This window comes from Amphiura filiformis, chromosome 9 (assembly GCF_039555335.1).
Source record: "Amphiura filiformis chromosome 9, Afil_fr2py, whole genome shotgun sequence".
Classification (NCBI taxonomy): Eukaryota; Metazoa; Echinodermata; class Ophiuroidea; order Amphilepidida; family Amphiuridae; genus Amphiura; species Amphiura filiformis.
The window spans coordinates 56,060,128-56,076,079 of NC_092636.1; the positions used below are offsets into that span (position 1 = coordinate 56,060,128).

General features: G+C 36.4%; 1 protein-coding gene across 2 annotated transcripts; it reads left to right on the forward strand.

Moving 5' to 3' along the window:
• Window positions 1-7: 7 nt before the first annotated feature.
• LOC140161197 (uncharacterized) lies at window positions 8-15,579 on the forward strand. 2 transcript variants are annotated; one of them, XM_072184647.1, is made up of 3 exons: window positions 8-108; window positions 11,311-11,590; window positions 13,486-15,579. In XM_072184647.1, the coding sequence occupies exons 2-3, from the start codon at window positions 11,313-11,315 to the stop codon at window positions 13,958-13,960; spliced, it is 753 nt and encodes a 250-aa protein (XP_072040748.1). In that variant the 5' UTR covers window positions 8-108; window positions 11,311-11,312; the 3' UTR covers window positions 13,961-15,579. The 2 variants fall into 2 exon arrangements, with proteins under 2 accessions (XP_072040748.1, XP_072040747.1); XM_072184646.1 differs by having other exon boundaries at window positions 20-108; window positions 14,543-15,579.
• Window positions 15,580-15,952: the final 373 nt, after the last annotated feature.

Consider the following 15,952-nt stretch of genomic DNA (forward strand, 5'->3'; position numbering starts at 1 on the left):
ATGGTGGAGCTAGCAGACCAGAATAGGATACTTTTGTGCACTTTGCGGAATGGAATACGCCCAACTTATGTGGCTGGCATACATCTGGCTGGGACTCAACAACAACAGGTACCTTGTTATAAATTGGTTCAAAATTACCATAAATTTACACGTACTAGAATCATTTTGTTTGATTGAGTGTTGCTGTTGAATGCACGTTTTATCTACGCTTGACTTAGTTTGAAACTCTATTTTGACTTCAACCAGGAATCAATTGAAGTCAACGTCGACAATCGTGATTCATGATTACATTCACATGTTCATCATGTTCATGATCATTAATTTGTAGGCCTATGTCATGTATGTGTACAGTTTAACTGTAATACACTGAGATCTATAGTAAATACCAGAGAACTTCAGCGGTGGCATGATGTTGCATGTAAATGTATGTATACGCGCACGCCATGCAGAAGAGTCACTGACTCTGTTGCCACGGCAGGAAATCGGCCAATCAGACATCGATCAGGTTCCGATCAATCGTAGGCTACGTAGCTAATTATAATTAGCCAATCAGAACCTCACTTCTGAGTTCCGTGTTTATGGTTGACGCGATGTTAGAAAGAGCCATCGCTGAAGTTCTCTGGTATTTACTATGTAGTACGGTACAAGCCCGGGGCACTCCAACTTTGGAGGTGACGCGTATGTAGGGCTGTTAAGACCCCTTTTCAGCATCGCTGTCACCCAAAGACCCCATATTTTTTTACTAACACATGCTCTGTCCATGCTCTGTCACCCGAAGACCCCCTATTTTTCCATTTGATCTGTCACCCAAAGACCCTTACAAGTCCAACAGCAACTTTCATTTATCAACTAAATACTCAATTTTCGAGGTTTCTGGGGCGCTTTTTCGGCTCTCACCCAAAGATTCCATTTAAAAAAAAGGTCATGTTCTCACCCAATGACCCCATTTTTTTCACATTTTGCTCTCACCGAATGCCAAAAATCATGCTCTCACCCAATGACCCCATATTTTTTACATTAATTGCTCTCACCGAATGCCCCTTAGTGCGAAAGTGCCAGCCCTACACCTATATCCATTTCATATTGAAGTGCCCCCCCCCCGGGGGTACAAGTGTAAGTGTAAGTGTAAGTACTATAGTACAAGGAACGGATATGTCCTCATTCACAAACTGATATTATATCCTTCATTAATATATTCTCGTTCGTTAATTGGTTAAACGAGTATCATGTGACCAAAAATAGTTTTGCTATTTTACAAAACAGTCAAAAAGCCGATTGATGAGGGAAATAGTTTTACTATCTCCTCTGAGCGCAGATGACCTCATATCCGCGTCGCAGTTCCTAGTGGTCCGTGCAACTCGCCACATACACGGGATATCACATCCGGCTCTGGGGTATTAATGTGTCGCAAGTCATGTTGTCTTATACGAAGCACACAAGCAGCACAGACCAGAAGTGCAACTACATGTAAAATACGGCGGTTTCATGCCATAATCTGAGTTACATCAGGATTAGATCTTAATATTGACGGCAAAATACTGACAGAGAATATGGTTACTCGTTTCACGGAGATATATATGAGAGGTAACAACATTTTCACAGTAAGCTTTAGCCACTCAACTGTGTGCGTGTTTTGTGCATGTAGGCCTACGTGCATTCAATCAAAACAAAGCGAGGCCAGCCTAGCCTAGATTTATACCGAGGCCTATGACTATGATAAAGGTCTTGCGTTTCTAAAATTTTTAACCAATTAATGAACAAAGAATATATTAATGAAGGATATAAAACAAATATTTACTGCTCTTAATTCGGGATCTGGTGGAATCTATTGGTCCCCTCGGTGAACTGGAGACCGTGAGCCTACTATTTTACTAAAATACAATGTAGTAGGCTCACGGTCTCCAGTTCACCTCGTGGACAATAGATTTCACCAGATCCCTCATGAGCAGTAAATATTTGTATACTATCTGTCCATCATATAACTTACATGTAGCCTGTCGTACGGCAGCGTGTTGAAGGAATATTACACATTCAAGAATAGGCTCCGTCATATGTTTATTCGGATCCCTGACAGTCTCCCAAAATAGCACGTATACTTACTTAAGACTGTCCTTTTTCATATAACGCAGACAAAGTAGTATACCCTGTGTGGGCAAGTCATACTTCAGTATGACTTGCCCTGAACGTCCATATATGTTTGGAAGAGGCGGATAAATTGCATGACAGCCTGCCAATTTAAGCTTCCTATAATATCAATTGCACATAACATACGAAGTCACAAAACTTGCACTTCAAATAAAGCAGACCAGCTGTTAATTAAATTTGTATTACCGATCCTGCAGAATAACTTACATAATCGTCCATTTCATGGAATCCCGTTGCTCAGAATTGCCAATTTCATTTTTATCTGTCAAATGCGCTGTAGATGTGCTCAGAGATTTTATGATGTGCTTCATTAAATCACAGGTGTGAAACTGACTTTATACCACTCGCTCGCTTTCGCAGAAAAGCCAGCCTCGTGGCACTGGGGCATGACGTCATCATGGACGTGTGCAAAATTTCCGCTGGCGTCATTATATAACCCGATATGCGATTGGTTGCAAAAGCCATTCTTTGCAATCGTAAGCCAATCAATGAACGCGACGGCCTTTTACGGTATTAGTTAATGTGACCCCCATGTGACTCGCCAGTAAAGTATGTCTAACCTGATTGGTTTACAAAACTACTTTGATAATTGCTAAGCCAGTCAGCGTGCTCGATGCTTAACAACCTCGTAGAGGTTTTCGAGAGGCGAATTCACGTGGTGATCCAGCGATCGAGTATAAATTCAGCTTGACAACTGCTCTCGCTGGCGAGATCGCAGGTCCAATAACAATACATGGACACAATCACTGACATTTACACAATGGAATAATGAATTATTTATGACATGCATCGGCTGGATTTTACGATCGAGGTAAGGTTTTTGGCCTGTCCCTGCGTGAATATCCTTAGTTTTCAGCATCAAAGATACGGTACTTGCGATGACCAGTTTTTTGCGGACACTTTGATAACAGGTAACTTTTATAGGTCATAGGGTTGAAACTACAAAAAAATGTATAGTTGTACAATTTGTACGAAATGTACATTTTGTTATAGGCCTAAAATGTTTACAAAAATATATTGGTCCACACGTTGTGCTTGTATTCAGTTGTTCGACGTATAACAAAGTAGGGCCAACTTGCCTAGAAATGGTCAAATTTTGGCAAGAAATATCTCTGTGTAATCCTTTGCAAGTCCCACATCACGTATCAATATTGGTGATCATGTTTTTTTACTGAAGTTAGGCTAGGCTGGTTCCTACCAGCATCATGCACGTGACGTGACACGGCTAAAATAATCGACCGGAAATCGGGGATCATTAAAACGTCAACAATTTCAAAATACGCAATGACAGTAAACTTATTGGCGAGTGGTCCGAATATTGAGCAAGTTTACGTGGTGAACTAACTGATAGGAAATTTACAGTGTAATCTAAAATAGTAAAATTTTATCTGTTCCAATTTTAGTGACACCTCCTGCATATTGTTCCTGGTAGGATGAGGCCAATGTCATTGTCATCTGAAGGGGCATGGCACTACATTACAAATTTATTAATCATGACAATTCAATTGTAATTTGTATTTCAGCCATGTAAATATTGACATGATTCACCGCGATGTGATACTGCTCCAAGCAAAATGTGTACCTATGTCGCTCCGAACTTAAAGCCTTAATGTACGATTTGCTTCAAATTTTAAATTTGTTATTATATACTCAAAATGATGAAATAATGCTAGTAATAATCTGGAAAAGTTTCTGTCCATTTTGAGCTGAAATAACAAGGTAAAATGAAAGAAACCCTGTTTGTCATTTTGCCCGTTTAACACGCAGTTCTATAGGAGGACATAATGTCATAATTCTTTAAATTATGACATTATGTCGAACTTTGCTCTGTTGACCTACAAACACAACAAATTTGGCTGACTCCATTTAGGTGCAAGTTGGGACATGTGTAAACATTACAAATATGCCAATAAATCATGTTCGAAAAAAATTAACCAATTTGAGTTTTTACAATGGTAACTTAATTTTTGCTTTAAAAATTAGTTTACAGATATTAAAATAATATTTAGCTGACAAAATTAAAGAATGAGAATAAACGATAGGAATTTTTGTTTTTACTATTGTCTATCACACGGTAGAGGACAGTAAACTTCCTATCATTTATTCTCTAAATCAATGTTTAATAGCGACATCTGACTCCTTTCCCTTGATTGTATGACACATTGATGAACAATTACAAGAATGTTTAATTGTGAACCAATGTGTTCAGGGTTCGATTTACTTTGAAAAATATGCATAGCAATTTTTTAGCGAAAACCTTATTTAGGTGATGTTCTTATAATATTAGCATACCGGTATATGTTTACATTGTAAAAAATTGCTATACAAGCTGAAATTTGTGTAGCAGGTTGTCCAAAATTGTGTAGCAGGTTGTCCAAAATGGAGAGCATTTTGCTCCACGACACAAGTTAAATCGAACCCTGAATGTGTTTGTATTCATGAATGAAAGATTGACATTTCACAAGGTAATAGCTAGTAGTGCATATTATGTAATGGTGATTTTCTTGTCATTGAAGAAACAGGCTGCAAGACTATAGGTGGTTTAGGATACCGGAAGCTAGAAATTGCAGGCATTAAATTTAAAAGCAGTGATTTTTGATAACTGGTGATACATAAATGACAGACTTTTCTTTATCTCATTTCCCAATTTTTCTGTGGAATGGATCAAACAAAGATGAAATTTATTTTGACTTGTGACATACTTTGCAGGTGGACAGTGGGGAGGAGCATATGTCTCCCCAGTAAAAACCCCAAATTATGAAAATTTCCCTTATTATTTTTAGCTCAAAATTGGTTGATTTTGCTCCTTCTAAAATTCACTTTGCCCCCCCCCCCTTAAAAATTTCTTGTGCCAACACTTTTCATCAGTGGGCCCAGTACCCTTCACTACCAGTTGCTCTGCTCGAATGGCCATAGCAAGGCGAGCATATGTGACCCGTTCTGACAAAACCAGGAACAAGTCGCATTTTTGACATTTCATGATTTGAATAAAAATGTAAGCATAATACAATAAGCTTTAAAATTATACCAAAATTATGTATAACATCAATACTTTTCAAGATGTATAATTTTGTAAATGATACCTTGATATTTTAGTTCCCTGCCTTACACAGGATTGAATAGGGATTATCATACTTCAATTGTTAATTATTGATTAAATAAACTTCATTTTAACGCGGCTGTGTACTCTAGACATTGTTTCTTTCGCGAAATTGAGCTTTTTTGAAATTTATTTACTTTGTTATGTTTTTTATAAATACAAGGAAAGAAAATCCAGATTTGTTAACGCCTAACTGCTCTATTTTATGGATTTTATTTCACTATTTCACTCGCTTCCGCAATTTAAAAGGAAAGAAAATCTTTGTTGTACCATCGGGTATCGCAAGCAACAACGAATCGCGTTTTGTAGACGCGCAATTTCTTAACGCACAGATACGCTATGCATACGCAACGCTTATCTGCATGCGCGGCACATCTTATGGAAGCCCCACGGAAGCACTGATTTCATAGAAACCTAGCGGTCAAATGGCTCCGTTTTAGCTGATAAAAATTTTTTCAAGTTCTTTCCCCCGATTTAAACATCAAGATATGAATAGATTTCACCCAAACTTCTCAAGGGGCTGTGGATTTACCCGATGTTCACGTAATGTAAGGTAGAAAAATGAGAACTGCCGCATTCTCCTGTGAGCTTCGATCAAAGTGCAAAATGTGACCACTTTAAACTTCAACGGCCTTTATTTCAATGTTCATTTTCTCGGTAAAATGACGATTTAGGTATACGAAAACTCAATAAATACAGCATCTATAGGTAAGCAATTATGCTCATCATAAAAAGCATGATCGACTTAAGAAACGGTTTTCTCAGTTTTTTATATTTTGGTCTATTTCCGATTTTAGGCATCATTTTGTGCAAATGGGCGTTTGTGAATTTTCAATATCTAAATAAAAATCCCTTTAAAAGGGAATACCCAGGCCGCACGGAGGTCACATGACTGCACAACCCCTCCCCGGACTGCCCCACCTTAGCTCCACATAGCTGCAAAGAGGTAGGCAGTGTATGCAGTAAGCCTATATAAAACACAGGTCTTCTGATCAGTCAAGAAGGTGGTGATTCAACCAAAGAACTAGTACTCCACAACTGAGCTATGATTGCTGAATAGACCTAAGTATATGAACTACCTGTATGCTACTAGCCATCTCATCTTAGCCCCGAATGCATACATACCCACCCGAAAACCAATAAAACACACCAGTCTAAATAATTCTTGTTTTGTTCATTTAAGTTACACATGTTTTAATCATGGTATAGGTGCGGCCACACACGCAAGCTATCTCGCGCTCTACATCATATAATATCTACTATACAATACAATACAATTATTATTATAATTAACATTATTCTTATTATTAACGTTGACATTGTGCATTATCATTGACATTGTTGAAATTCTGGCGCATAAACTGTTAAATAATGTACTCACTTTAACAAAGCCTTTTGCCTGACATAATTGCTGCAAGTGCGCATATTAAAAAATTAATAAATGAATTAAACAAATCGTGAATTTTGATATTCAAAATATTAAATACTTTCCACTTTCCACTGCTGATTCATATTCAAACGAAAACCGTCATGGTTTTTTATCATTTTGTTATCTAATAACTGCGATTCAACGCATATACACTGACACTGAAGGGGAACTGCCCAAGGATATAAAACACGAAACAGGTTATATTAACCACGAGTTTATCATGAAGATAATGACCTTAATCTACCATTAACAACACAAATAAATAATAACTTTATCACATAAACATTGGAAATCAATAAATAGCTGACTTTGTGATCCAAGAGTGTCCTTTTGACAAATGTATACACTTAGAGGAACGAGAAAATTGATTGTAAAGAACAATAGCTGAAATTGGTGGAAAGAAAAAATCAGATTTTCAATCATCAAAAGATGCGAATGATAATGGCGTCATAATACATGCAATGAAACCAATGGCAAAACCCAAACGACCTTGGGATAGGCGAAAACAGAGAGAAAACCTGAACAAATCAGGAAAATACTCTGGAAATTCCTATCCGCCCCCGATGGCGACCAAGCGGTAACAGAACGACAAACATTTTTGGAATGCTCCAAGGTCAATCACTAATTTTGACAATAACGAGCGAACAAGAGCAAAATATATCTCCTAATATAATTATTACGAATTACGAACTGCATGATATACATGTATATATATATTATAGGACCCCGGGAAAAAAATGAATCGTGTGGCGTGGTGACCGCGAATGACTGATACACCCAAATTACCCCAACACAAAAACTTCTCGCATCACTACCCCATTTGCATAACACTAACTGATCGATCTCACACTTACGAAGAGATAACAATTCCCTTCTAAACACGTAACGAAGTGAATTTATCAATACTGGTACTACATGTTGCCCTCTGACTGCAGTCAGAGAACATCAGTCCCCATTATGCCAATATGTTTGTATTATGTGAACGGCAGGTTCGTTTTGCATACCTGCATACTGCATATTTTTAGAGTTTCTTTGTGGCGAGTTGTAAGCATCAAATGTTGCATGATTGGGCATATATCGTAAACAAAATATAAACACATGATATAGACACTTTTGTTTGATCCTTGGGCAGACATCTCAAAATTTGTGAGAGATGCTAATTAGATTGCATGACTGTACAATGCTCTGTGTCATGAGTGTGAATTAATTTTCTGGGTGTCTGTATATGATCAGTCTAAAATGATTCAGTCAGCATCACCTTAACATAAACTATTTTATTTAGCACATGTCTGTCCTTGCCTCCTTGGCAAATATACAACAAAATACGCATTGTTTATGTAGATTAGTGATATCATATCCCATAATGCCTATCTTTGGATGGTCTATGCTTTTTACCATGGAATGTCACACTGAATGATGGGACATACTATGAAATCCAGATATATTTTCCGAAATATAGTTTGTATTCAAAATCTAGCAGTAAACCTGAGCCCTAACATTTGGTGAAGGGGTAAGGGGGGGAGAGGGGTATAACCAGAGGAAAAGTTAGTATCATAGGCCTATTTAATAATAGGGAACACAGGAACGTGGTATGGTAATTTTTGTATATGAATGAATGTTCATGAACTATAAATGAGGTAGGGTTTTTGTTTTTACTTCAATGTAAAATTTGCATTGTTAGTAGTTTCAGTCTTTTCCTACAGAAAGGAGCATAAGCAGGCCCCTTTTTTTTTCTTTTTCAAAATACGAGATTATGAGGGATAAATCCCTTAAGGGATCCAAAATGAGCGTTTATTGCGTTTCGACAGTATTTTTTGTGGGACATGAGAGCACCTCAGACCTATCGAATTGCATTCTGAATACGAAGCATGTCTTTCTGATATCAAATAATTTTAATTTTTTTAAATCACAATATAATACAAATTTTATGACAAATTATAAAAATTTGATATTTTTCAAATTTTGATATATAACAGTCCTCGAAGTAAATTATATAAATCTAATGATATATTCTTAAAGTGTAGGTAGCAGGGAGGAAAAGCTGACGGTCAATTGAAAATTTTGACCTTTCATATTGAAGATATGGACTTTTTCCCCAAAATACCTATTTTTTGTTGGTGTTTTGGGGAAAAAATCCATATCTTCAATACGAAAGGTCAACATTTTCAATTGATCGTCGGCTTTTCATCCCACCTACATACACCTTAAAAGTATAAATCATCAGATTTATAAAGTTTACTTCAAGTACTGTTAAATATCAAAAATATCAATTTTAATGATTTGCCATAAAATGTGTATTAAATTGCGAATTTCAAAAATCAAAATTATTTGATATCAGAATGACATTCTTCGTATTCAGAATGCAATTCGATATGTCTGATGTGCTCTAATGTCCCAAAATAAATACTGTCCAAACGCTCATACCCCAGCCCTTAAAGTACTGCAAAAAAATGTACGAAGCCTTCCTAAAGCAGGCCTAAAGCATTCCAAAATAATTTAAAAATTTTAAAAAGCTGACAAACCTCAGAGGGAGAGTACGAGAACCAAAACGTTGCTTTTTTTCAGCCTACAATGGTGCCATGTAATTCATAAATAGTAAACATTTGGTGACCCCTTTTTGTTATTCAATTCTAAAGGGACTCATCAGTATAGTTAGTTCCTGTTTAATTTATAGGTTGATAACAAATGATACAATACATTGCTTGTTTGCAATGATACATTTTAAATAAAAATAGGAAATGGTACTGGATAAACCATTACACATGTATGGATAGTGTTTAAAGTCTGTTTGGATAATTATGTAGCCTTGGGGAAGTCCAGTAAAACTGTTAAGGTGACAGTGCAACTACTACATATCTTGGGGTGTTTTTATTTTCAAGTTATTTTAACGAAGTAAAACACACTCAATAACCGAACAAAATGAAAAATATCAACAAATTAAACGGAAGTGCACACCCATCCACCCTCTCTAGCTCTCCATGCACGCCACCACCACAAAGCTCGTACCAACATCTCCAAAACATGCTCTCCAAATAAAGTAGCTTTAATATATTTTATATACTCGCCACTAAGAAACTCTAAAAATATGCAGTATGCAGGTATGCAAAACGAACCTGCCGTATATATGAATGCATGTGGTGTTACTATGCTATAGAACATTTGGCTCAGAGGTCACAGCTAGGATATCAATTTAAAGTAAATGATTTGGTACATGAAGATCAATCAAAACTAATTATGAACTTGTGACGGCGAGATTTAGTGACCTTCTCTGTCAAACATTGCACAGATTCTCATGTTGAGTATTGTGAGTGAGAATGTTTCACTGGCAAATGCTTAATCAATACTTAAGTGGAATAACTTGCATGATGGGAGCAGGAGGATGTTTTACAATTAATTTAGTGTCCGATTATAATAGGTTCCTTCTAATGGTTCCTTCTAATTCAGTCTGTGATGAGAACAACAATGCAATTCAAATCATAGATGTTTAAGAAGTGTGACCTCAGACCAGCCAGCCAGCTAGCCAAGTTCATGAATTAGTGGCCATGGCCATTCACGGTCAACTTTCATATTGCAACATCATCCCTATATGTCAAAAAATAACTTCATAGGCTACAGAACAGCTGTAGGAATAATTGTCATGGGGACTTGAATGAGGTTAATATTCCACCCATTCCCTGGGTAAAGTCAAGCTCTACTGAATATAGTTTTATGAATTTTGTCATGGGGAGTGAGGTTAGTTTTTAGTAGCCTGCAGATCCATTAGATACTCTGCATTATCCTGTAAAATAATTTTAATGAGGACGAAGCAAATGCATTTGGCTACTTCGTTTCAAAGTAGCCAATTTGGGTTCAAAGGACAAGGTCTAAACTGAATGTAATATCACCCAGGGCTGAAGCCTGGGTGAAAAAAATAAGGCCAATATCAAAAAACTAAAAAAACGTTTTTGGAATGGTGTCTCAAGATTAAGAAAAAAACAAAACAAAATTTTTTGGAAAGAGTGTTTTTTTGTTATGATGTACCGAACAAAACTTGCCAAAAACTCACGTTTTTGTGATTTTCTTCATAATTGTTGTTTTTACACCATTTTTATATTAAGATTCATTGATGCATTGCCTTTATAAAAATGTCTACTTTTATATGTCTTGCGTGAATAATTACAAAGTTATGGCACTTTTACTACATGCGTATCTGAGAGTACACAGCTACCTTAATAAGTACTTTCAAGGATTTGAAAGTTCACTTACAGTCAAATAACATGAAATTAAGAATTTCAAAATTTGATTTTTTTTTTTAAATGGGAATGTCATTTTTAAAGGCCTATATCTCAAAAACATACCTGGCGACTTATCCCGGGTTTTGTTGGAGCTGGTCACATATACATGTAAGTAGCCCTCCAAAGTCAAATAAAACGGGCATCAGAAAGAAGAAAAAAAGCATCAAAGTCAAATAAAAATGGCATATAAATGCTGTTTTATTATTATTATTATTATCAGTATAATTTGTAAAACATGTTCATGCAGTATAATTTGTTCACCATTCTGCATGCACTGTAAAAGTATTTATTAGAGGAAATAAGTCATGATCTTTCGTAGGTAACATGTACTGTGCCTAATTTTATCTGTATTTTCATTTCAGCCATGGCACCAATAACCCGTTCTATGTGTGTGAGAGCCAAAAGACCAACAAAATCTTCAAGTTCAAGTGTAAGAAAAAGCACAAAGAAACAAAGTGGTGTTGTGGCAACAAGAACTTCATCAAAACACAAGAAACATACAGATGACAAAGCTTCATCATCTAGTAGTTGTTCAAAAGATGATGAGGAAGAAGAGATCTTTCCAGCTGATTTACTTCCAGAATGGGTGCTAGTTCATATCTTTTCATTTCTCAGTGTCAAAGAGAAATGTAGATTAACACGGTGAGTTTTGTCTGACCCAAAAATATATGAATTTCTAAGAAAAGTTTCAACAACTTTCAACAGAAACTAAAGGCAAATAAATAAATATTTACCTGCTAATATTTTCGGTAACTAACTGTAACCATCCTCAGGCAGTAATGACTGCCTGACTGTCGTCTTCACACTTGGATGATTTTGGTGTTTCATTACTGCCTGAGGATGGTAACAGTTAGTTACCGAAAATATTAGCAGGTAAATATTTATTAATTTGCCTTCAGTTTCAGTTGAAAGTTTTAAAATTTTCTTGGTTATTATAACTACCGGAACGTATGTGCCTACATAGCCATACTACTTATATAAAAAAAAATTTAAATGAAAAATCTTCACTTTTTCAGATTTTTTTGAGACAATTTGGAAAAATGCCTCATATCTAAACAAGTCGATCTGAATTTTGCATCTCAAATCTATACCAAAAAGCCTGCAATGCATCCCAAATCTGCCACTCATCCTAGACTAATTCCAATCAGCCGTCTACACTTCGCATGTACTGTGTATGCTTCGTAGTGACGACTGATTATCTTACAGCCAATATCATGACGGACTTCTGAAAACTATTCAATGCGACTTTGGTTGTGCGCCGTAGCGCGACTGACTAGCGGCGCCCGTGTACCGCGTCGTTGTACCACGCCGCTGTGACAAATTCGCGCTCTGAACTTCTAAAAACAACAAACTCAGTCAAAAGGTCAATTTAGACACAACTGCGCATGCTCTATGCCACAGGAATCCTGTTGCAAAATCCGTCACTTTTTTTCCACGTAGTTTTCTCAGTCGTCAATCCAGACGGTTGACGACTGAGGGCAGCAGTCTACACTCATCCCTGTACCCACCATTCCACTAAAAAAACCTAGGTACTATAAAGTCATTACATAATATTTGAAACTATGAATCATTGTTCATAGAGTGGGAGAAAATGGTTGCCTGGTCTTGCATGGATTGTAGTGTCATGTAGTGTGTTTTTGTGTCTGGATTGCTAAGTGGGTTGTGCCAGTTGAAATCCATACACCCCCTATGGAAGATGTGACCTTAGTTTCCCACAGAGGGGGTGTAAATTTCAAATGAAGTCTTCCATTCAGGTAACCCCATTTGAAATTCACACTCCCTGTGTGGAAGATCAAGGTTATGTCTTCTATAGGGGGTGTGTGGATTTTATCTGGAATAGCGCATTAGGCAGTGAAATTGTATTTGCCAAGATTTCATAGCTACCCCAAACCTAGGGGTATGATTTTGGGCAAGAGTTTAAAGGTGTGGGTTTGGGTTATGATTAGTAGATAATTTTTTGTCATTGTCCTTCATGATCATAATTTGCATAATATATTCATTTTCTTGCATGCCATTTCTTATATTTATTACGTTATGTAACAGGGGCAAAATGCCTGTTCTGTAAACCCAACCAGCCCAGATTTTACATTTGGGATTTTATATTTTATTAGTATTTCTTTTTACAATTTTACTAAAATCATCAGAATATAAAATCAGCTGGGATTTTTTTTACTAAAATTGATTAATTTTGACTCAAAATATGTTTGCAAAATATCTAATTTTTGCCATATTTTTCAAGCTTTTTGTAATGAAAAATCCTGACCCTACTTGAAAAGTTTTCCTATTAAAGGTTTTTTTTTTCTTTTTTGCCTTATTTACATATATACATAAATACATATTTTTAAATAGATCTTTTAGTTGCATGTACAGGTGTGCACATACACTATGATACACATACTTTAGTCTTGTTATATCTTTCTTCACATAATGTTGATGTATATGTCTGAGCATGGTTGTTTCAGTATTGCATGAACTTGGGTACTATACAATGATGCCACTGTACACAATATGTCTATCATTTTGTCTATTTATTCCAGTGTATCCAAACGATGGAGGTTCTTAATCAAAGATCCTCGCTTGTGGAGACTGGTCACAGACAGCCCAGATGACTCTGGCGATCTGTTGAAATTCATGCGAGCTTATCTGGGCAAATCCTTGTGGTGCTTCAGACCAAACACGATGACAACAGCCGGACTCAGACTGCTCGAGTCTCGGTGTCCAAACCTCACATACCTGCTTGTTGCATTCAGTGACAAAACACTTCACCATTTCGCTCACTTAGATATAGACTATCTTCCCACTATTGAAAATGTCATCATCAAAGGTACTAAGACAAAGAGTGGCGTGGTGGGAGATAAGAGACGGCTTGTTTTCTATCTCGTTTCGGTGAGAGATTCTACCAATGTTAACCTACCGGTGGATGGATTTGACGAGTTGTCTTTAATTTCTAGAAGACCAAATCCAGACCAACAAGATGTTAATTATCAGCTTGCACTTCATCATATTCTGTGATCATCTGTTTCTGTAACTAAAACATATTTCTTCTTGTGACATCGTTTCAAGTTGAATCTTGTGCGGAATTATACAAACTCAAGTTGTGTAAAGCAGTTTTTGCAGTCTTATGAAGAGTTTTTCAACATAGTAGAAATAAAGGATTTGGTCATTTGACTTCTTGTATATATAAAGAAAGAGGTGCTTTCATCTTGGTGGAACAAATTCACTTCTACATCTGTTAAATGTACAATTAACTTTTTGATCATGACATTGACATTACAAGTTGTTTACTCTACCACCATATAAAAGTACATTGTACATCGGTACCTATATTTTACAGCTTTATGACTCTCATTCCTGAAAACTCTGAAATAAACTTCATCTCATGGTTCCTCTACAATTTATATCCATGGAAACATCACAAGGAAAAATAATTATGCAGCAATATTTTATGTCATAAAGTGATGCTCACATACATTGTAACATGCACAGGTCACAACCAGTGCTTAATAGAATGAAGTACTGAATGCAATGACTTTTCTTTTTCAACATCAAAAATTGACCATTTTTGTTTCATTTCTTGATTTATTGTTTTTGCAGCGTATCAAAAAAATGGAGTCTCCTAGTTAAAGATCCACGGTTGTGGAGATTAGTCACAGACAGTCCGCAAGGATCAGGAGATCTCCTAAAATTCATCCGGACTTTTCTAGGAAATTCTTTGTGGTGTTTCATTCCAAAGACACTCACAGCAGCTGGTCTTAAGCTGTTAGAGAACAGATGTCCCCACCTTAAATACCTCCTGGTTAACTACACATTCCTGACACAGGCACAGCACTTCCGTCATTTAAATCTTGGACTGTACTTTCCGGTGAAAGCCAACGGTGTCATTCTAAGAATACCATTGAGTCCTGTGGATAAAGATCTGGTGGGATTTCTTGTAGTGTCAAAGAACCTGAAGAGAGTTGACTGGAATATCATTCAACGTTATGAAGAGTTTGCACCAATAGTGAAGATGATGGCCGAGGTGAAAAAGGAAAAAGGGAGTGTTGAAGATTTTGTGAGAATGATTTCTCATGAGTAAAAGGAAACAATTGAAAAAGTGTTGTGGTATTATAGTACAGGTACAGAAGGTCACTTAATCAATCTGCAAACTCTACATGCGAAAAAACATCTAGCAGGAAATAATTGAGAGGTGGAAAAACAAAAAGAGTATGTGTAAAGAGCGCCTATCAACATGTTGCTATTTTCATTTCCTGTAATAAGACGGGATTATATGTTTTTCTTTTCTAATTTTGGTACAAGACAATGTACAGATATGAAGATCCAAGTTTATTTTTTGTATGTAACTTGTAAGATTTCTGGTGAGCAGTGTTTGAAATTTACACAGGCCCTTGGGCCCAAAAGCGAGTGAAAATCAATGCGGGGTCATGGAAGCGCTACATTGCAGGCTGACAGTGAAGTTTTGGCACAGCAAGACAGACTCAATGCTAACTTGAATATCAAATTCATAGCAAAATTACCTGTTTTGATTTACAAGTCTAAAAAACTGTCACAATGTGAACATGTGTAACATTAAATTCCACAATGTGAGTTTAGGCCTGTGAAAATTGACGAGGACCTGTATATTTTAAACTTGATGAGTTTAAAATCCACACTACCCTTGTGGAAGATTTTGGAAATATCTTATTAGGAGTATGAATATAAAATGGAATGAGCACATTAAGCAGCTCCATTTGAATGTCATACACCCTTTGAGAAAGATTCAACCTGAATCTTAAACAGAGGGAGAGTGAGTTTCAAATATAGTAAAATGTGCTAATTCCATTTGAAATTCATACTCCCTCTGTGGAAGATATTTCCAAAATCTTCCACAGGGTTAGTATTCATTAAGCCATTTTAAATGGAATAGCATCAAATTCTACCTAATAAGCACCCAAAACTTGTGTCTTTTAAGGTGGGTGCTTGCTGTTTACCCTTATGAAATTCAAGCTTGATACATGTAATTGCATT

What these genes read in the sequence shown, in the direction of transcription:
- LOC140161197 (XM_072184646.1), top strand. Translation starts at nt 11,313, where the DNA reads ATGGCACCAATAACCCGTTCTATGTGTGTGAGAGCCAAAAGACCAACA. An exon ending in GAGAAATGTAGATTAACACG is followed by an intron (nt 11,591 to 14,542) that starts GTGAGTTTTGTC and finishes TTGTTTTTGCAG; the next exon opens with CGTATCAAAAAAATGGAGTC.